The sequence below is a fragment of the Elephas maximus genome, chromosome 17, assembly GCF_024166365.1.
Source record: "Elephas maximus indicus isolate mEleMax1 chromosome 17, mEleMax1 primary haplotype, whole genome shotgun sequence".
Taxonomy (NCBI): Eukaryota; Metazoa; Chordata; class Mammalia; order Proboscidea; family Elephantidae; genus Elephas; species Elephas maximus.
In genome coordinates this window covers 18,037,449-18,061,441 of record NC_064835.1, presented here as the reverse complement: position 1 = coordinate 18,061,441, position 23,993 = coordinate 18,037,449, and the positions used below count along the sequence as shown (strand labels likewise).

The 23,993-nt window shown below is 38.2% G+C and overlaps 1 protein-coding gene across 1 annotated transcript; it reads right to left on the bottom strand.

Annotated features, from left to right (window-relative positions):
- Nucleotides 1-6,105: 6,105 nt before the first annotated feature.
- On the bottom strand, nucleotides 6,106-7,056 carry LOC126061001 (olfactory receptor 150-like). Its single transcript, XM_049857398.1, has one exon. The coding sequence runs from the start codon at nucleotides 7,051-7,053 to the stop codon at nucleotides 6,106-6,108; it is 948 nt and encodes a 315-aa protein (XP_049713355.1). The 5' UTR covers nucleotides 7,054-7,056.
- Between the last annotated feature and the right edge of the window lie 16,937 nt (nucleotides 7,057-23,993).

Sequence of the window (23,993 nt, the reverse complement as noted above, 5' to 3'; positions counted from 1 at the left end):
TTCCTCTTCGATGTTCTTTTTGTTGGTGTAGAGGAATCCAACTGATTTTTGTATGTTTATATAGTGTCTTCATATCTGCTGAACTCTTCTATTAGTTTCAGTAGTTTTCCTGAGGTTACTTAGGGTTTTCTGTGTATAAGATCATGTCATCTGCAAATAGAGATACTTTTACTTCTTCCTTCCCAATAAGGATGCCCTTTATTTCTTTATCTAGCCTAATTGCTCTGGCTAGGACCTCTAGCACAATGTTGAATAAGAGTGCTGATAAAGGGCATCCTTGTCTGGTTCCCGATCTCAAGGGGAATGCTTTCAGACTCTCTCCATTTAGGATGATGTTGGCTATAGGCTTTGTATAAATGCCCTTTTTTATGTTGAGGAATTTTCCTTCTATTCCTATTTTGTTGAGTTTTTATCGTGAATGGCTGTTGAACTTTGTCAAATGTCTTTTTTGCATCAATTGACAAAATCATGTGATTCATGTCTTTTGTTTTATTTAATGGTGGATTACATTAATTGTTTTTCTAATGTTGAACCATCCCTGCATACCTGGTACAAATCCTACTTGGTCATGGTGAATTATCGTTTTGATATGCTGTTGAATTCTATTGGCTAGAATTTTGTTGAGGATTTTTGCATTTAAGATCATAAGGGATATAGGTCTGTAATTTTCTTCTTTTTTTTGGGGGGGGGGGTGTCTTTACCTGGTTTTGGTAACAGGGTTATGCTGGCTTCATAGAATGAGTTTGGGCGTATTCCGTCCTTTTCTATGCTGTGAAATAACTTTAGTAGTAGTGGTGTTATCTCATCTATGAATGTTTGGTAGAACTCTGCAGTGAAGCCGTCCGGGCCAGGGTTTTTTTTTTGTTGGGAGTTTTTTGATTACCTTTTCAATCTCTTCTTTTGTTATGGGCCTGTTTAATTGTTCTACCTCTGGTTGTATTAGTTTAGGTAGGTAGTGTGTTTCTAGGAATTTATCCAATTTCTTCTAGGTTTTCAAATTTGTTAGAGTACAATTTTTTATACTAATCTGATACTCTTTTAATTTCAGTTTGGTCTTTTGTAATATCACCCATCTCATTTCTTATTTGGGTTATTTGCTTCCTCTCCTGTTTTTCTTTTGTCAGTTTGGCCAATGGTTTTTCACATTTGTTAATTTCTTCAGAGTACCAGCTTATGGTCTTGTTAATTTTTTCAGTTGTTTTTCTGGTTTCTATTTCATTTAATTCTGCTTTAATTTTTACTATTTGCTTTCTTCTCGTACCCGAGGGTTTCCTTTTTTGCTCTCTTTCTATCTGTTCAAGTTGTAGGGATAATTCCTTGATTATGGCCCTTTCTTCCTTTTGTGTGTGTGCATTTATTGACATAAATTGACCTCTGAGCACTGCTTTTGCTGTGTCCAAAGGTTCTAATAGGAAGTATTTTCATTCTCACTGGATTCTATGAATTTCTTTATTCCATCCTTAATGTCTCCTATAATCCAGTCTTTTTTGAGCAGGGTATTTTTCCGTTTCCAAGTGTTTAATTTATCTTCCTTGCTTTTTTCTGTTATTGCTTTCTACTTTTATGGCCTTGTGGTCAGAGAAGATGCTTTGTAATATTTCAGTGTTTTGGATTCTGCTAAAGGCTTGCTTTATGACCTAATGTGTGGTCTATTCTAGAGAATATTCCATGTGCATTGGAAAAGAAAGTATACTTGGCTGCTGTTGGGTGGAGTGTTCTGTATAGGTCTATGAGATCAAGTTGGTTGATTGTGTCTTTATTGAGCTTCTTTCTGGATGTCCTGTCCTTCACCGAAAGTGGTTTGTTGAGTCTAGTAGTGTAATTGCGGAGCTTTCTATCTCATTTTTCAGGGCTGATAGAGTTTTTCTGTGTCTTGCAGCCCTGTCATTGGGTGCATAAATATTTAATATGGTTGTATCTTCTTGGTATATTGTCCTTTTAATCATTGTATAGTGTCCTTCCTTATCTTTTATGATGGATTTAACTTTAAAGACTATTTTCTCGGAAATTAATATTGCCACTCTTGCTCTTTTTTGGTTGTTGATTGCTTGATATATTTCTTTCCATCCTTTGAGTTTTAGTTTGTTTATGTCTCTAGGTCTAAGCTGTATCTCTTGTAGGCAGCATATAGTTGGATCATATTTTTTAATCAGTTCTGCCACTCTCTGTCTCCTTATTGGTGCATTTAGTCCATTTACACTCAGCGGAATTGTGGATAGTTATGTGTTTGGCGCTGTCATTTTGTGTCTTTTTTTGTGTTGTTTACAGTTTTTTTCCCACTTAATTTTTTGTGCTGACTAGTAGTCTTTATATATTGTCTTTTCCTCATAGTTGGTGATTTTATTTCTGCTGAGTCTCTATTTTTTTCTTGTATTTTATTTTGATGTGTAGGATAGTTTGTCTCCTTTGTGGTTACCTTAATTCTTCCCCTATTTTTCTAAATTTAAACCTAAATTTTATTTCTTTGTTTCTTCTTGTCTTCCTTTCCATATGAAAGATCTGTAACTACATTTCTTAGTCCCTATGTATTGTTTTGATATTGTCTTCTTTTACTTAATAACATTGCTTTTTCCCTGTTTTGAGCTTTTTTTACCTTGATTTATTTTTGTGATTTCCCTGTCTGGTTTGACATCTTATTGCTCTGCCCAGTGGTTTATAGTCTTCGATTGATAGCTGATATTACTGATTTTCTAACCAAGCAACTCCCTTTAGTATTTCTTATAGTTTTGGTTTGGTTTTTATGAATTCTCTAAACTTCTGTTTATCTGGAAGTGTCCTGATTTGACCTTCATATTTGAGAGAGAGTTTTGCTGGATATACAAATCTTGGCTGGCAATTTTTTTTTTCATCAGTGCTTTATAGAAGTTGCCACATTGCCTTCTTGCCTGAATGGCTTCTGCCGAGTAGTCCAAGCTTATTCTTATTGACTCACCTTTGAGGGTGGCTTTTCGTTATCCCTAGCCACTCTTAAAATTCTCTCTTTATCTTTGGTTTTGGCAAGTTTGATTATATCTTGGTGACTTTCTTTTAAAATCTACCTTATGTGGAGTTCAATGGGCACCTTGGATAGATATCTTCTCATCTTTCACAATGTCAGGGAAGGTGCCTGCCAACAAACCTTTAACAATTCTCTCTGTATTTTCTGTTATTCCTCCCTGTCCTGGTACTCCAATCACTTGTAGGTTATCTCTCTTGATAAAGTCCCACATGATTCTTAAGTTTCTTTCATTTTTTTTTTTAAATTCTTTTATCTGAATTATCTTGAAATGTATTGATGCCAAGTGCTTTATCTTCAAGCTCACAAATGCTGCCTTCCACTTGCCCAATTCTGCTCCACTTACTTTCTATTGAGTTGTCTAATTCTGTAACTTTATTGTTAGTCTTCTGAATTTCTGATTGCTGTCTGTCTATGGATTTTTCCAATTAACTTTTCCATTATGTTCCTGAATAACCTTTTTAATTTCTTCAACTGCCTTTATCTATGTGGAGCTTAGCTTGTTCTGCATCTTGCCTGATTTCCTTCCTGATATCTTGAAGGGTTTTCGCATATTCATCTTTTGTATTCTGCATCAGGTAATTCCAGGAGGGCACTTTCATCTAGAAAGTCCCTTGATTCTTTGTTTTGAGATCATGCTGAGGAAATCGTGGCCTGTTTCTTTTCTTTCTTTTTTTTTTTTTTTTGAAGTTATCAAGAATTTCATTTTTCCTGGATCCACAATCAACACCCATGCAAGCAGCAGTTGAGAAATCAAATGACTTATTGCATTTGGCAAATCTGCTTTGAAAGACCTCTTTTTCTTTTGTTTTTAATTTTTATTGTGCTTTAAGTGAAAGTTTACAAATCAAGTCAATCTCTCACACAAAATCTTATATACACCTTGCTACATACTCCCAGTTGCTCTCTGCCTAATGAGACAGTCTGCTCCCTCCCTGCACCCTCTTTTTCACGCCCATTTCACCAGCTTCTAACTCCTCTAACCTCTCTTCTCCCCTCTAGGCAGGAGATGCCAACATAGTCTCAACTGTCCACATGATCCAAGAAGCTCACTCCTCACCAGCATCCCTCTCCAACCCATTGTCCAGTCCAATCCGTCTGAAGAGTTGGCTTTGGGAATGGTTCCTCTCCTAGGCCAAGAGAAGGTCTGGGTGCCATGACCACTGGGGTCCTTCTAGTCTCAGTCATACCATTAAGTCTGGTCTTTTACAAGAATTTGGGGTCTGCATCCCACTGCTCTCCTGCTCCTTCAGGGGTTCTCTGCTGTGTTCCCTGTCAGGGCAGTCATTGGCTGTAGCTGGGTACCATCTAGTTCTTCTGGTCTCAGAATGATGTAGTCTCTGGTTCATGTGGCCCTTTCTGTCTCTTGGGCTTGTAATTGCCTTGTGTCCTTGGAGTTCTTCATTCTCCTTTGTTCCAGTTGGGTTGAGACCAATTGATGCATTGTAGATGGCTGCTTGCTAGCATTTAAGACTGTGTTCTGTTCCTTTATGTGACTTGATATTGAATGTTGTCTCTGAGCCATCTACAAGTTATTATACTAGTTTATTTTATGTTTGCTTACTGTATTGTAGCTTCTTCCTTTGTTTTGTTTTGGTATGCCCAGTTGGGTTTCTTGAATGAGCTAGCTTGATTATTTTTGCCTTTGGAGCTCTGCCGTCCTGTCCCCAGATGGCTAAAGCTGTTATCAAGTATATCAGTCTAGGAGTCCATTCACTTTTCTTGTGTGAATTCAGCTTAGGTGTCCTGGTAGCTGATCATCAAGCATGTGGTACAGGCTTTGTCCTACAGTCTTAGAGGGTCAGGGGTGATTATTGTTGGTACCAGTATCTGGTTGCAGCTGGAGGTCACACTGTGAACAAGGCAGAGGGCTGAGAATCATCCCTCAGGTGTCTCTGAGGAAAGCGTGTCCCTCTTCCCTAGAGTGTACAGGTCACTGGGATCTGCAGATGGACCATGGACACCCAACGTTTTTGGTTGTAAGACCTGGGAGTTATCTGTTAACATTGGACATCTGTCATGGGTGGCTGAGTGACCTGATTGGAGCCACCAGTCTTTAGGCCCCTGATGTGCATAGATGAGTACTCAGTTTAATAGGCAAAGTGGCATCAAACATCAAACACCCACCACTCCAACACACAGCTGAAACGTTTGTAGCCTGCCAACAAGGGCCTATTCTCCTGAAATAGGCCCACACAGCTCCATGCTGGGGGGAAAGGTACTCAAAGCCCATGGACCACTTATGCCTGGACAGGATCCGTTTCAGTCCTGATCTCCCCCAGTTAGTGGAGCTGACAAATTATCCTTTCCCTCAATTGCAAATTTCTTCCTTCTCCAAGGCTGGGAGGATGGCTCTAGGCACTCAACAGAGCCTATCTCAGGCCCAGGGAAATCAACCACCACAGAAGCCAGCTGGGGAACAGGAGGCACGGTAAAATATATGCAAATACTTAGCTTTTGATGAGAGTGCTGTTCTTCTCTGGTTCTAGAGGCGTGAATAGGCTGTGTGGCTGGTTGCTTCTCCCTGAGGAAACTGAGACTGAACGCGACCACCAGTCTGCCGCAGCCACTCCCAGGAATGGTGTCTGAGGGGTCCCAGCAATTCAGGTCCGGTAACTTCTCTCCACTTCTGAACTGTCTCTTCCCCCTGCCACTCACTTCATTTTCTAACCTTGCCTTTGATGTTCAGGGCTTCTAGCTTATAATAAATATACTCATTTCCCTTTATTTTTTTTTCGGTCTTTGTTGTAAGAAGTCTCACAGGAAGCGTCTGCCTATTCTGCCATCTTGGCCCCACCTCCTATGATAGATAAGTCTTATCTAGCAAAGTGCCAGATCTCATGTATGTAATTTATGATCTCTCCACATGAAGGCCTTTGAAGATTTTGTAAAAAATAATTAGTGGTAATATGAGTTGCTGAAGGTGCCCTCTGGGACTTCCTAGAATTGATGCTTCTCTCCATGTGGCTGCTCTCCATGTAACACTATGAATCCAGTCTATCCTTAGGAACTTTCTTCCAAATAACCAAGTGTTGGCAATAATCTCACTACTTGTATATATATGCTGCTCTCCTTGAATGCCGTCTTTATTGAATCTTCTCAAAGAATTATTAGTCTTTGCTAATGCAAAATTGTCTTTTCTTAATGATTTTATTTAGAGCATCTTTGACATCCTTATTCCTCAGGCTGTAGATCAGGGGGTTTAGCATCGGCACAATAGTGGTGTAAAACAGAGAAGACACTTTGCTTTGGTCCATGGAGCTGACATTTGATGGCTGCAGGTACATGAATGCTATAGAACCATAGAAGAGTGTAACAGCCAAGATGTGGGAGCTGCATGTGCTGAAGGCTTTGGACCTGCCTTCAGTGGAACTGATTCTCAGGATGCTGGCAATGATGGAAACATAGGAGCCAAGGATGGCCAGGGTTGGTGCAAGAATATTAAATGAAGTGAAGCACAAAACTACCACTTCATTGATATAAGTGTTGGAGGAGGAGAGCTCCAGGAGTGGAAAAATATCACAGAAGTAATGATTGATTATTTTGGCCTTGCAGAAAACCACTCTTAGCATGCAACCGGTGTGAACTGTAGCACCAATCAAGCCCATCATATATACCTCAACTACCAACCAGGAGCACACCTGATACGACATGCTGACATTGTAAAGCAATGGGTTACAGATGGCAATATAGCGATCATAAGCCATCACACCCAGCATGTGACACTCTGCAATACCAAAAACAAGAAAGAAATAGAGCTGAGTCATGCATTCAGGGTAGGAGATGGTGTTCTTCTCTGTCATGAAGTTCAACAGCATTTTGGGGGTAATGATTGTGGACTGGCAGAGATCAATGAAGGACAAACTGCTGAGGAAATAATACATGGGGGTGTGCAGGTAAGAGCTGAGCCCAATCAGTGTGATCATGCCCAGATTCCCCACCACTGTGCCCACATAGGTTCCTAGGAAGTAAAGAAAGAGGGGCAGCCGGAGCTCTGGTTTGTCTGTTAGCCCAGCGAGGATGAACTCAGTTGTGGTGGAATGATTTCCTGCTGCCATTTTCTTCTGGGAATTCTATGGGGGAAAAGAAGAAGAAATTTTAGGTGGGTTTTTATTTACGCAGTGTGCAACAGATAAAATCTTATCATTTAGGTATCTCCAGTTCTCTCTCCCTGTCCCTGCTCTATGTTGGATGCTAAAGACTCTGGTAGCCCAGTATTACGGGTCATGCAAATAAACATCAGGTGGAATTATATGTATTTTTACTTCTGTGCTACAGGAGTGGGCTTAGTATTTGCCAGTCTCTGAACACCCAAAGAACTCTTCTGAAATTTAGAATATTGAGTGTTCTGAGCCCTAACGGCACAATGGTTAAGCACTTGGCTGTTAACTGGAAGGTTGACATTTCAAACTCACCCAGTGGCTGCGTGGAAAAAGACCTGACAATCTGGTTCTGTAAAATTACATCCTAGAAAACCCTATAGAAGTAGTTCTACTCTATCACGTGGGATCAAAATGAGTTGAAAATCTACTCAATAGCACCAAACAACAATGACAACAACCAAGCACTTTCCGTGCCTTATTTGCAATCCTCTCAACTCTTGTGCAAAACAAATACTACTAGGTACTAAGTAACAGTTGCCAACCTAGTTGATTCTGATTATGGCAAACTTATGTGTGTCGAAGTAGAGCTGCGCTCCACAGGGTTTTCAATCACTGATTTTTTGGCAGCAGATCACCAGGATTTTACTCTGAGGCACATTGACCATTTGCACTATGCAGGAACTCCACGATAATTACTGCTGGAAAGGACCATGAGTCGGTTCTGACTCATAATGACCCTATGTACCACAGAACAAAACTTGGCCAAGTCCTTTGTCATTCTCACAATCATTGTTATGCCTCAGCCCATTGTGGCAACCACTGTGTCATCCATCTCATTGAGGGCCTTCCTCTTTTACACTTTCCCTTTACTTTACCTAGTAGGGTATCCTTCTGCAAGGACTGATACCTCCTGATAATGTGTCCAAAGCATGCGAGACAAAGTCTTGGCATTCTTGCTTCTAAAGAGCATTCTGGCTGTACTTATTCCAAGACAGACATGTTTGTTCTTTTTACAGTCCGTGGTATATTTGGTATTCTTTACCAACACCATAATTTAAAGGCATCAATTCTTCTTTGGTCTTCCTTATGTGTTATCCAGCTTTATCTTGGAAACTCTATGGGGCAGTTCTACTCTGTCCTATAGGGTCGCTATGAGTCGAAATCAACTCGATGGCAGTGGGTTTTTTTTTTTTTTTTTTTTTTTTGTCATTCATATAAGGGAATTGAAAATACCATGGCTTCAGTCAGGCCCACCTTAATCTTAAAGGTGACATCTTTGGGGGTTGCCTAGTGGTCAAGAGCTACAGTTGCTAACCAAAATGTCAGAGTTTGAATCCACTAGGTGCTCCTTGGAAACCTTATGGGGCAGTTCTACTCTGTCCTATAGTGTTGTTATGAGTTGGAACCAACTTGAAAGCAATGGCTTTGGCTTCGTTTTTGGCTTTTGCTGTAGATTTGCCCAGTACAATGAGTCATTTGATTTCTTGACTTCTGCTTTCATGGGTGTGGATTGTGAATCCAAGTAAAATGAAATCCTTGACAACAGCAATCTTTTCTCTGTTTATTATGATATTCCTTATTGGTCCAGTTGTGAGGATTTTTGTTTTCTTTATTTTGAGGTATAATCCATACTGAAGGCTGTAGTCTTTGATCTTCATCAGTAAGTGCTTCAAGTCCTCTTCACTTTCAGCAAGCAAGATTGTGTCACCTACATATGGAAAGTTGTTAATGAATCTTCCTCCAATTCTGATGTCCCTTTCTTCTTTATATAGTCCAGCTTCTTGTATTATTTGCTCAACATAAAAAAAAAAAAAATTTTTTTCTTTTTTTTTGCTCAACATACAACAGAGCAAATGTTGTGAAATATACAACCCTGACACACACTTTTCCTGACTTTAAACCACGTGGTATTCTGTACTTGGTTGGGTCACGGTTCTTTAGAATATGCATAAATATGCATCTCTTCCAGTCTGTTGGCCAGGTAGCTGTCTTCCAAATTTCTTGGCATAGACTAGTGAACACTTCTAGTGCTTCATCCGTTTGTTGGAACGTCTCAATTAATAGTCTGTCAATTCCTGGTGCCTTGTTTTTCACCAGTACCTTCAGTGCAGCTTGGATCTCTTCCTTTATTACCATCAGTTCCTGATCATGTGCTACACCTCCTCAAATGGAGGAACAGGAACAAATTCTTTTTGGTACAGTGACTCTGTGTATTCCTTCCATCTTCTTTTGATGGTTTCTGCATCGCTCCCTATTTTGCCCATAGAATCCTTCACTATTGCAACTTGAGGCTTGGATTTTCTCTTTCAACTTGAGAAATGCCTAGTGTGCTCTTTTCTTTTGGTTTTATAACTCCAGGTCTTTGTACATGTCATTATGATACTTTAGTTTGTCTTCTTGTGTCACCTTTTAAAATCTTCTCTTCAGTTCTTTTACTCTATCATTTCTTCCATTTTTCTAGCTATTCAAAGTTCAAGAGCAAATTTCAGAGTCTCTTCTGACACCCATTTTGGTCTTTTCTTTCTTTCCTGTCTTTTTAATGACCTCCTGCTTACTTCATGTATGATCTTTGATGTCATTCCACAAATCACCTGGTCTTCCATCATTAGTGTTCAACACATCAGATTTATTCTCAAGTTGTCTCTAAATTCAGTTGGTTTATACTCAAGTTCATACTTTGGCTCTCGTGGACTTGTTCTAATTTTCTTCAGCTTCAACTTAAACTTGCATATAAGCAATTGACACTCTGTTCCACAGTCAGCCCCTGGCCTTGTTCTGACCGATAATCTTGAAATTTTCCATCCTTTCTTTCCACAAATGCCGTTGGTTTGATTCCGTGTATTGCATCTGGCGAGGTCCACCTGTATAGTTGCCATTCATGTTGTTGAAAAGAGGTATTTGCAATGAAAAATTTGTTGGTCTTGCAAAATTCTATCATGTGATACTCAGCATTGTTTCTATCACCAAGGCCATAATTTCCAACTGTTGATTCTTCTTTGCTTCCAACTTTCGCATTCTAGTCACAAGTAATTATCAATGCATCCTGACTGTAGTTTTGATCAATTTCAGAATGCAGAAGTTGGTAAAAATCTTCAATTTCTTCATCTTTGGCCTTAGTGGTTGGTGCATAAATTTGAATAATAATCATATTAACTAGTCTTCTTTGAGGGATATGGATATTATCCTATCATTGAGAGTGTTGTACTTCAGGATAGGTCTCGAAATGTTATTTTTGACCATGAATGCGATGCCTTTCATCTTCAAGTTGTCGTTCGTGACAATGTAGACCATATGATTTTCCAATTCAAAATGGCCATACCAGTGCATTTCAACTCACTAATGCCTAGGATATCAATGTTTATAAATTCCATTTCACTTTTGATGACTTCCATTTTTCTTAGGTTCACACTTCGTATATTCCACATTCCTTTCATTAATGGTTATTTATAGCTCTTTTTGCTCCTTTTGAGTCATGCCACATCAGCAAATGAAGGCCCCCAAAGCTTGACTCCATTCACATCATTAAGATTGACTCTATTTGACGTGGCAGTTCTTTCTCATTGTCTTTTGAGTTCCTTCCAACATGAAGGACTTATCTTCCACAGTATATCAATGTTCTGCCAATATTTCTAAGGTTTTTTCTGGTTAATTCTTTCAGAAGTAGACCTCCAGGTCCTTCTTCCTAATCTGTCTTTATCTGGAAGCTCAGCTGAAACCTGTCCACCATGGGTGACCCTGCTGATATTTGAATACCAGTGGCATAGCTTCCAGCATCACAGCAACACCCAAGCCTCCCCAGTACACAAAAAGCAACAGATGCATGGGGTACAATAGAGAATAGTTTCTCTGAAATGACAAAGAGATTAAACAGGAGTGCAAGCATCAGTAGCTAAAATGAGTAGGAGAAACAGAAGGTAAAATGGGGAAGGACCCATACAGAGACAGGACTTATCTCATACACTGATCACTTGTTTATAATGAGCCTAAGGGTAGGCAAACAGTTAACTACGATGAGCCTTAGTTACCTAATACATGAAATAAGTATACTAGTAATTGTCATGTCTGCCCTCCTATCTTATCTCTTTGTCATATCAGAAACAACACTCACTGCAATTGATGTGAGGAAAGTATTTATGTAAAGTACAAAAATAATGTATCAACTACTGATATACACTGGTTCCCATTTACAGAGTACCTTGACTACTAGCACCAACTCAAAAATACAGAAATAGTGGCTTTGAAAAGTAGCTACATGACTAACATTTAGTATACACTTAAGTTGAACCCACATCTAGGAAGGAAGTTCATTTTCTAATAAGGACAAGCCAGAAGTTCCTGTGATTAAGGGAAAAACTCATTCATTCCCAAAACACCATGTGCTATATACTCTTACATAACCTCAGATGGTTCATGACATTTGGGGTATTGTTCTGGAGGACTATGGCTGCAGAATGGTAATCTTGCACACTATTTAGAAGCTGTTGTCTTTGTATGTTTTATTTAGAAGCTGTTGTCTTTGTATGTTTTATATTTTGCACTCACCTTCAAGTCAGATCTTTTATTACTCCCTTAATGACATTAAAGACCAAAGCAGAAAGAATGTATGTATCTCTGAGATGTGAGTTTTGAAGGACACTGATGAGTTCCTGGCATGAGATACCATGATGACAGTTCTATGTTCAAAAGAGAGAAATCTGAAAGAAATCATCAAAGATTGATGGTGTATCAAAAACAGGAAAAGAGTGTTGAGATAAGAATAAAGGTGAGGTGATATCAGTATTTATTATAAAAAAAATTTATTATAGGGTGATATTATTCAGTGCTTACCATGTGATTAGAACTGTCCAGGCACTTCATAAATAATATTTGATTTATGAACCATATGTGGGATGAGCTTATCATTCCCATTTTATAGATGAGAAAACTGAAACTCGAGAGACTTAAGTGAGTTGTTCATGGTGGCTCAGCAGATTTTCAATATAGATGCAGATGATGGTTTCCTAATTCTACAGATAAATTTGACATAACTCTGGGAAATAAAAGTAATAATAAAAGACTTGAACTAATACTGATATCTTCTGGAAATACCAACGTGCTAAAAAAAAAAAAGCATGTGCACAACACATGCTAGATTAACAGTACATAAAAGTTGGTAAAAATCATGATAGCAAGAATTAACATTTTCATGTGATTCCAACTAGATTAGATACTCCAGAGATGAGTCTTGCACTTGTCATTTATCCATGCTCAGGTTGCTCAATGAATGGTGGATGGATAAAGAGGCATAACTAAGTTCACAACTTGAAATAAACCAAAAAGCAATTGTTGTCGCTGTTGTTAGGTCCCGTAGGATTGGTTCCAACTCATAGTGACCCTATGCACAACAGAAAAAAACACTGCCCGATCCTGCGCCATCCTTACAATCCTTGTTATGCTTGAGCTCATTGTTGCAGCCACTGTGTTGAGCGTTTTCCTCTTTTCCACTGACCCTGTATTCTGCCAAGCATGATGTCCTCCTCCAGGGACTGATCCCTCCTGACAACATGTCTAAAGTATGTAAGATGCAGTCTCGCCATCCTTGCCTATAAGGAGCATTCTGGCTGCACTTCTTCTAAGACAGATTTATTCATCCTTTTGGCAATCCATGTTATATTCAATATTCTTTGCAAATGCCACAATTCAAAGGTGTCCATTCTTCTCTGGGCTTCCTTATTATTGTCCAGCTTTCACATGCATATGATGTGATTGAAAATACCAGGGCTTGGGTCAGGCACACCTTAGTCTTTAGGGTGACATCTTTAATCTTCAACACTTTGAAGAGGTCGTTTGCAGCAGATTTGCCCAATGCAATGCGTCTTTTGATTTCTTGACTGCTGCTTCCATGGCTGTTGATTGTGGATCCAAGTAAAATGAAATCCTTGACAACTTCAATGTTTTCTCCATTTATCATGATGTTGCTCATTGGTCCAGTTGTGAAGATTTTTGTTTTCTTTATGTTGAGGTGTAATCCATACCGAAGGCCGTGGTCCTCGATCTTCATTAGTAAGTGCTTCAAGTCCTCTTCACATTCAGCAAGCAAGGTTGTGTCATCTGCATAATGCAGGTTGTTAATGAGTCTTCCTTTAATCCTGATGCCCCGTTCTTCATATAGTCCAGCTTCTCATATTATTTGTTCAGCATACAGATTAAATAGGTATATTTAATAGGTATGGTGAAAGAATAAAACCCTGTCACACACCTTTCCTGACTTTAAACCAATAAGTATCCCCTTGTTTGATGTAAAGGTTCCTCATGAGCACAATTAAGTGTTCTGGAATTCCCATTCTTCACAGTGTTATCCATAGTTTGTTATGATCCACACAGTCAAATGTCTTTGCATAGTCATTAAAACACAGGTAAACATCCTTCTGGTATTCTCTGCTTTCAGCCAGGATCCATCTGACATCAGCAATGATATCCCTGGTTCCACGTCCTCTTCTGAAACCAGCCTGAATTTCTGCAGTTCCCTGTCGATATACTGCTGCAGCCGTTTTTGAATGATCTTCAGCAGAATTTTGCTTGCATGTGATGTTAATGATATTGTTCTATAATTTCTACATTCAGTTGGATCACCTTTCTTGGGAATAGGCATAAATATGGATCTCTTCCAGTCAGTTGGCCAGGAAGCTGTCTTCCATATTTCTTGGCATAGACAAGTGAGCACCTCCAGTGCTGCATCTGTTTGTTGAAACATCTCAATTGATATTCCATCAATTCCTGGAGCCTTGTTTTTCGCCAATGCCTTCAGAGCAGCTTGGACTTCTTCCTTCAGTACCATCAGTTCCTGATCATATGGCACCTCTTGAAATGGTTGAGTATCGACTAATTCTTTTTGGTGTAATGACTCTGTGTATTCCTTCCATCTTCATTTGATGCTTCCTGCGTCGTTTAATATTTTCCCCCACAGAATCCTTCACAGTTGCAACTCGAGGCTTGAATTTTTTCTTCAGTTCTTTCAGCTTGAGAAATGCCGAGCATGTTCTTCCCTTTTGGTTTTCCATCTCCAGCTCTTTGCACATGTCGTTATAATACTTTACATTGTCTTCTCGAGAGGCCCTTTGAAATCTTCTTTTCAGTTCTTTTACTTCATCAATTCCTCCTTTTGCTTTAGCTGCTTGATGCTCAAGAGCAAGTTTCAGAGTCTCCTCTGACATCTATCTTGGTCTTTTCCTTCTTTCCTGTCTTTTCAGTGACCTCTTGCTTTCTAGGGTCGCTATGAGTTGGAATCGACTCGACAGCACTGGGTTTAGGTTTTTTTTTTTTGCTTTCTTCATTGATGATGTCCTTGATGTCATTCCACAACTTGTGTGGTCTTCTGTCACTAGTGTTCAATGTGTCAAAACTATTCTTGAGATGGTGTCTAAATTCAGGTGGGATATGTTCAAGGTCATATTTTGGCTCTCGTGTACTTGCTCTGATTTTCTTCAGTTTCAGCTTGAACTTGCATATGAGCAATTGATGGTCTGTTCCACAGTCAGCCCCTGGGCTTGTTCTGACTGATGATATCGAGCTTTTCCATTGTCTCTTTTCACAAATGTAGTCAATTTGATTTCTGTGTGCTCCATCAGGTGAAAGAAGGTATTTGCAATGAAGAAGTTCTTGGTCTTGCAAAATTCTATCATTTGATCTCTGGCATTGTTTCTATCACTAAGGCCATATTTTCCAACGACTGATCCTTCTTTATTTCCAACTTTCGGATTCCAATCTCCAGTAATTATCAGTGCATCCTGATTTCATGTTTGATCAATTTCAGACTGCAACAGCTGATAAAAATCTTCTATTTCTTCATCTTTGGCCCTAGTGGTTGCTGCGTAAATTTGAGTAATAGTCGTATTAACTGGTCTTCCTTGTAGGCATATGGGTATTATCCTATCACTGACAGTGCTGTACTTCAGGATACATCTTAAAACGTTCTTTTTGATGATGAATGCAACACCATTCCTCTTTGTTATTCCCAGCACAGTAGACTATATGATTGTCCGATTCGAAATGGCAAATACCAGTCCATTTCAGCTCACTAATGCCTAGGATATCGATTTTTATACGTTCCATTTCATTTTTGATGATTTCCCATTTTTCTAGATTCATACTTCGTACATTCCAGGTTCCACTTATTAATGGATGTTTGCAGCTGTTTCTTCTCATTTTGAGTCATCCTACATCAGTAAATGAAGGTCCCAAAAGCTTTATTCCATCCATGTCATTAAGGTTGACTCTACTTTGAGGAGGCAGCTCTTCCTCAGTCATCTTTTGCGTGCCTTCCAACCTGGGGGGCTCATCTTCCAGCACGATATCAGACAATGTTCTGCTGCTATTCATAAGGTTTTCACTGGCTAACATTTTTCAGAAGTAGACTGCTGGGTCCTTCTTTGTAGTCTGTCTTAGTCTGGAAGCTCAGCAAAACCTGTCCTCCATGGGTGACCCAGCTGCTATCCGAATACCGGTGGCACAGCTTCCAGCATCACAGCAACACACAAGCCCCCACAGTAAGACAAACTGTCAATTTCACCTAAAATTCTCCTATTATAAGGGCAAGGTGTCATTCCGCCACTAAAATGTTTTCTAATGTTGTTTTTGATTACACTGTGCAAGTGATACTTGAAAACAAGAAAATATAAAGCCAAAATTTCATCTTCTTTGTAGTCCTCTGCTTTCATGTTCCAAGATGTTTCAAGTACAATACTAATGAGGAAGGTTATTGTAAAGTAATCTCGATCTTTGGTATTGGCAATTTACATATGCTTTCTGCTTTGAAGATTTTATTAAAATTAAAGTCCTCTAAAATTTAAATAATTATATTTTGAAAGATCCTTTTGTTTGTTAATAGGAAATAATTTTCTTTTGTTGTTGAAGCTTCTTATCTATAGCAGTACAGTTTACCCATTGTTGTGAAGGAATTCTTCAACAGTGAAGGCCTATTAGTCTCTAGGAAGCATCATAACACCACAAAGCTATGATTTAAAAGTGATTAGTCTAGAATTTAGTAACTGTACTAGGAAAAAATGTTTACCTTCTCAGATACACAATTATTTGACTCTTTTGAAAACTAAAGTGACTTGGAAACAAAGAAAAAGGAACAGCAGTTGGAAAATATGTAGATGTGGGAGATCGCATCATGCAATTTTGTAAGGCCAACAACTTACTCAATGGAAACACCTTTTTACAACAATGTAAACAGTTATCAAACAACTGGATGTCACTGGATGGATACACAGGAATAAAATTGACTACTCCTATGGAAAGACATGATGAAGAAGCTCAGTATCTCAGTCAGAACAAGGCCAGGGGCCAACTGCAGAGCCCACCATCAATTGCTCAAAAAAAAAAAAATTGCTCATACATAAGTTCAAATTGGAGCTGAAGAAAACTAAAAGAAGTTCACAAGAACGAAAATATGTCTTTGAGTATATCCCAACTGAATTTAGAGACCATATCCAGAATAGATTTGATGCACTGAACCCTAATGACCAAAAACCAAACAAATTGTAGGATAACATCAAGGACATAATACATGAAGAAAGCTAAAGGTCATAAAAAGACAAAAAAGAGAGGAAAAAAGACCAAAAATGGATGTCAGAAGAGAACTGAAAATTGCTCTTGAACATAGAGTTGCCAAAGCGAAAAGAAGAATTGATGAAATAAAAGAGCTGAACAGAAGATTTCAAGGGATAGATCAAGAAGAACAAGTAAAGTACTATCATGTAATATGCCAAGACCTAGAGCTTGAAAATCAAAAGGGCAGAACATGCTCAATATTTCTCAAGGTGAAAGAACTGAAGAAAAAATTCAAGCTTTGAATTGTAATTTGAAGGATTCTACCAGCAAAATATTGAATGATGCAGGAAGCATTAAAAGAAGATGGCAGGAATACACAGAGTCACTTTAACAAAAAGAATTGGTCAACATTCAATCATTTCAGGAGGTAGAATATGATCAACCTATGATGTAGGAAAAAGTTCAAGCTTTACTGATGGCATTGCTGAAAAACAGGTCCCTAGGAATTGATGGAATACCAGTTGAAATGTTTCCACAATAGGATGCAGGCCTGGAATTACTCACTCCTCTATGCCAAGAAATTTGAAGGATAGCTACCAGGCTAACATAATGGAAGAGATCCGTATAGGAGCCTTCCCAAAGAAAGGTGATCCAACAGAAGATGGAAATTTTTTCAACAATACATTAACATCACATGCAAGTAAAATTTTGCTGAAGATACTTAAAAAATGGTTTCAGCAGTACATCCACAGGGAACTGACAGTAATTCACATCAATTCGGAAGAGAATGTGGGACCTGGGATATCATTGCTGATGTCAGATGATCTTGGCTGAAAGCAGAAAATACCAGAAAGATGTCTATCTGTGTTTTATTGGCTATGCAAAGCATTCAGTTCTGTGGATCTTACTTAACAAATTACAGATAATACCCTGGACAATGGAAATTCCAGAACACTTAATCATACTTAAGAGGGACCTGTACGTAGACCAAGGGGAGATTGTTCAAACGGAATGACAGGATACTGCGTGGCTCAACATCAGGAAAGTTGTGTGTCAGGGTTGTATCTTTTCACCATACTTATTCTCTATGCTGAGAAAATAATCCTGGAAGCTGGACTGTATGAAGAAAAACATGGTACCAGGATTGGAGCAAAACTTGTTAACAACCTTGGATATGCAGAGGACAAAACCTTACTTGCTGAAAGTGAAGAGGACTTAAAGCACTTACTGATGAAGATCAAAGTTTACAACCTTCAGTACTGATTATACCTTAACATAAAGAAAACAAAAATCCTCACAACTGGACCAATAAACAACATCATAGTAAATGGAGAAAAGATTGAGGTTGTCAAGGATTTCATTTTACTTGGATCCACAATCAGCACCCACAGAAGCTACAGTCATGTACTAACAAAGAACACTGCAAGTTGAAATTATAAAAAAAAAAGATCCTTTTGCAAGAGCATCAAAAAGAATAAAGTAAGTAGAAATAAATTAAACAAAAGAAACCCAAGACATGTACACCTAAGAGTACAAAATATTTTTGAAGAAATTAAGAAAGACTAAGTCAATGGAATAAAATTACATGTTAAGCAATCAGAAGCTGTATATTGTTAAGATGACAATATTCCCCCAAATTTATCTACAGATTCAAAACAATCTGTATTAAAGTACCAGGTTCTTTTTTTTTTTTTTTTTTTTTTGCAGATATTGACAAGCTAATCATGAAATTCATAAGGAAATTCAAGGGACCTTGAATAGCCAAAACAAACTGTAATGAGAAGAACAAAGATGGAAGACTAAAATTCCCTATTTCTGAATTTAATACAAAGCACCAGCAATCAAAACAGTTAATGTGGGCATTAAGATGAACACATGAATAAATGGAACAGAATTGAAAGCCCAGAAATAAATCTATACATCTATGGTCAATTGACTTTTGACAAGGGTACCAAGACCATTCAATGGGGGAAGAATAGCATCTTTGATAAATGGTGCTAGGACAATTGGATGTCCAGATGCAAAAGAATGAACTTGGACCCCCTTCCTCACACCACACATAATAATTGACTCAAAAAGTAACCTTGATCTAAATGTAAAAATGTACAACTATAACACTTTTGAAAGAAATATAAGAGTAAATTTTTAAGACCTGGGATAGCACAAAGTTTTCTTAGATATGACACCAAAAGCTACTACAATAATAGATTACCTGGATTTCATTAAATATATATATATATATATCAAAAGACTTTAACAAAAACATGAAAAGCAACCTATAATATGGAAGAAAATATTTACAAAGCATATATCTAATAATCAACACCCATTGAAGCAGCAGTCAAGAAATCAGATGAAGCAAATCTGCTGTAAAAGACCTCTTTAAAGTGTTGAGAAGCAAAGGCATCATTTTAAGGACCAAGGCTTGCCTGACCCAAGCCATGGTGTTTTCAATCACCTCATATGTATGGGAGAGCTGGACAGTAAATAAGGAAGACCGAAGAGGAATTGGTGCCTTTGAATTATAGTGTTGGTGAAGAATATAGACTATACCACAAACTGCCAAAAGAACAGACAAACCTGTCTTGGAAGAAGCACAGCCAGAATGTTCATTAGAGGAGAGGATGATGAGACTTCATCTCACATACTTTGAACATGTTATGGGGGGGATTGGTCCTTAGAGAAGGACATCATGCTTGGTAAAGTAGAGGGCCATCAGAAAAGAGGAACACCCTCAATGTGATGGATTGACACAGTAGATGCAACCATGGCTCAAACATAACACTCATCATGAAGATAGTGCAGGACCAGTGTTTCGTTTTGTTGTACATACAGTTGCTATGAATCAGAACCGACTTGATGGCACCTAACAATAACAACAACATTATGTAATAAGGGTCTAGTATCTAGAGTATGTAAAGGAGCCCCGTTGGCACAGTGGATAATTGCTTAGCTGTTAACTGGAAGTTTGGTGGTTCGAACCATTCAAGTGACTCCATGGGAGAAAGACCTGGTGATCTGCTCACAAAAAGATTACAGCCTACGAATCCCTATAACCCAGTGCCATTGAGTCGATTAGTTCTTATCTGTCATACGGGTGTCACTGTGAGTTGAAATTGACTGGACGGCACCTAACCACAACAAAAACTAGAATGTGTTTAGAAGTCTTACAGCTCAAGAATAAAAAGACAAATACCCAAAGAAAATATAAGCAAAGAACTTGAACAGATATTTCTCTAAAAAGGATACAAAAATGGCCTCTAGCACATTAAAAGATGCTCACCGTCATTAGTCAATAAAAGAATGGAAACCAAAACCACAATGAGACACCACATCACACTCACTAGGATGACTATAACTAAAAACATTGGCAATAAGTAGTTTTGACAAGGAGAAATTGAAACCCTCACACATTGCTTTTGGGATTGTAAAATGGAGGAGCTGCTTAGGCAGCTCATCAAAATGTTAAATACAGGGTTAGCCAGCAATTACACTCTTAGGTACATAGCCAAGAAATTGAAAACATATGTACACATAAAAACTTGTGCATGAATGTTCAGAGAAGACATATTCATAACAGTCAAAGAGTGGAAAGAGCCCAAATGTCCATCAAGTGACAAATGAACAAAATGTGGCATACCCATAAAAGGGGGTGTTATACTAGAAGAAGTAATGAAGTACTGAGACATGTCAAGACATGAATTAAACTTAAAAATATTATGCTAAGTGAAAAAAGCCCTTCACAAATGGCCACCTATTGCATGATTCTATTCTTATGAAAAATCAAAATAGTCTCACAGGGACAGAAAATAACTTCATGTCTGCCAGGCGTAGGGAATGCGAGAATGAAGAGTGACTACCAGTGAGTATGGGGATTGATTTGGAGGGGATGATGAAAATGCTCTAAAATTGGGTAGTGGTGAGGGTTGTACAAGTCTATGAACATACTTAAAAACACTGATTAATCCCCTCTAAAGGAAAATTTTGTGGTATGTGATTCTCTGTCAAGGATGCCATAAATAATAGAAAACCACCAGCACCACCATCACCATAGCAACAACAACAAAATAGCAACTCCAGGTTGGTAGTTTACCACCCTCCTCTAAGCCTTTTCCATCTAAGTTACACCTGGTGTCTACCTCTTTATTTATTTCAAGCACACCCTTACATTCTTCTCCAAACAATGAAGTATTCCCCTAGTCCAAAAAAAGTATGCTATATTGGTCAAAAACTGACTATCTTTTACCATTATAAGTCTTTTTTTTTCCTAATACATTAGCAAGAAAAACATAGGCCTTTAACAATCATGAATTATTCAGAAGTTACATACATGTGATAAGTCTATATTCTATTTAAAATTCTCTCCTATCTCTTTTATCAGTGAAAACACATCAAGAAATATGAAAATAAAGAAAACAAAACTTCAAACCAAACCAAACCCATTGTCCTTGAGTCAATTTTGACTCATAGTGACCGTACAGGACAGAATAGAACTGCCACATAGAGTTTCTAAGGCTGTAAATCTTTACAGAAGCAGACTGCCACGATTTCTCCCATCAAGCAGTTGGTGGGTTCTAACTGCTAAACTTATGGTTAGCAGCTGAGCACTTAACCATCCGGCATCAGGGCTCCTTAAATGTAGCTTCCAAAAAAAAAAAAAAAAACCCATTGCGGTAGAGTAAATTCCAACTCATAGTGACCCTATAGTGTAGTGTAGAAATGCCCCATACAGTTTCCTGTGTTGTAATATTTACCCAAGCAGATCGTTAGGGCTTTTTCTCCCATGAAGATACTGGTGAGTTTGAACCTGGGTTTGGAAGTGTTCTTCCCAGTTCAATTGTGCCGAGGAAGCAAAACCAGAACCAAGGCAAATTTTTTAAATTGAGGTGAACTGGAACCATAACTGGAGGGGAAATTTATTGGTGAAATTTCTGCTAGAAACTTAATCTCCCTCTTAGAAAACGAGGGCAGCACCCACATTGCACAGCAGCCAAGTCTCATGCCTGTCAGATTTTGAAGAGCGTCAGAAACAGCTGCACTGTTTTTAAATGTGTATTTCTCTCCTCAGTCTGGCAATAATCCAATTTCACACATCAGGCTCCTGAAAAGACTGATTAACCGTGTTCCTAGTCTTCCATTCCAGGGCTTCAATTTGTAATTTTCCTCATTTCAGTTATGTTTCTGGATTATCCAAATTAAAAAAAAAAAAAATTGGATCTACTCTTGTTTCTCTTCATCTGCTGTGACTGAAATGATTCACACTGTTCCCAAGACCTGGTTTGAACCTCCAACTTTCAGTTAGCAGGCAAGCCCTTAACCATTGTGCCAGCAGAGCTCCTAAAACATGGCTTAAAACCAAAACCAAGCCCATTGCCATTAAATCCATTCCAACTCACTCTGACAATATAACAAAGCCAGCATAAGATTACTAAAGTATTTCAATATTTTTTGTTTTGAGGTATACTGGTTTGGTAGAACAAAAAATGTTTTAGTCCTCAATTTTCTTGTTGTTACGAAAGTATTTGCTGAATCTCTTGTTATATTCTTATGTACGTGATGTGGTTATGTGTGGTGGATGAAAATACAGAAAAAATCTCATAATTACATGAACTCAAAGAACATCTAAAGACTAGATATAAGTGAATAATCTAGAATTACCATTCCATAGGACTTTATACATAGTCTTGTCTTGAAAAATCATCTTATGAATAATTGGATGAAGCCATACAAGAAATTATTATACAATTCATAGCATCTACGAAGAAAAGAATAATGAATGCTTATGTGATGATAATGCTTCAAGAAAATACTGTTAGGCTGTGAATATGGACTGATATTTAAAAGAATAAATTTAACATTGATAAACATATTTTTCTGTGAAATATAAATTCATTCATTTCATAGATATTTGGATACTTATCACTAAAAACTTATCACTAGCCAGAAATTATTTAGGACACTCAAAATAGAGAGGTGAAAAGGATAGGATTTCCTGCTCTTCAGAATCTCACAGTCCAGTAAGAGAGAAGGCAGACGAGAAACAGTAATAAATGTTAGGATTGCACAGGTCCACACAGTGAATGTGGTACTAACTCAGAGTGGGGGGGGGGGGGTCATTGCAGAGGCATAGCATGGGGGTGGGGAGCAGAGGGAGGCCCTTGCTCCCAGGTGCGAATCGAAGGGAGTGCCAAACAAGGTGTGGATTCACATTATCACGCACCACAAACATAAAAGGCACTTGGCTAAGGCAGCCAGACAAGAAGGGGGGAAGACATTTCTGCTGACATGTCACCACTCCCCATGTCTATTCCTGAAATTGGTGTGCAGGTGGGTGCAACATTGAGATTGCCCCTGTGCACTGTTAATTTTCCTACACCCCTGGATCATTGAAGGCTTCCAGGAGCAACCTGGATCTAGAAGGATAAGTAGGTGTTAGCCAGGCTTGCACAATGTTTAAAATTGGGAACCATTGAACTAACAGATCTTCATGTTCAAAACATTTGCATCAAGAGAAGAAACACCTAAAAATGCAATGAGTTACAAGGAACATAATATCCAGAATAAGGGGTGTGATAGCCACAAAAGATCAATTGCATCTGAGGAACTGTGCTTAGTTTTAGCTGCTGTATTTTAGTATGACACTTTACAAATTATAATTATTCAGGAAAATTGAATATTTGAGTTGACATGATTTATAACAAATAACAAATATCCACATGACTAATAACAGTAGAGAGAATGGACTTATTGTATGTTACCTCAGATGACAGAGCTAAGACTAGTGTCTGAACGTCAGGACATTTCTTACGATAAATGTGTCTGAAAGTAGGATAGGTGGATGTATTGAAAGAAGATATTTTCTTTCTTTGAATGCATTACAGGCAAAAATGAGTAACCATTTGACAAGTAGCTTTAGGAAATTCCTATATTGTAAGGAGGCTAAGACTTCATGAAGACACAGATGGGATTCAGATACTCACCTTTTCTCTGCCTGGAATGCTTAACCAGGGTGCTCTGTATGCTTCAGACCAAGTGCCCTCGGAAGGAAACAGCTCTTACTAATATTGGTGGTGGCAGTTCTAAGGATTTAGAATGCAGATCTCAGTTTCTGAGCTGTTCATGTAAATATTATAAATAAAAAATCATGATTCCTTAGTCTAGCTCCCTTATAGTGCTACCTGAGACACTGGGCAAAGTGGTATGTTTTTATCCAGGGTTTGAATATACAAGAGGTCTCATCAAAAACAAACAGATGAAAGGTCTCTTAAGATTTCTGTTCACCAGGGATGAGCTATTGGGAAAAAGGAGCAATTAAAAATTTCTTTCACGTTCTTATTATGATTAGCTCCTTTGTGTATATA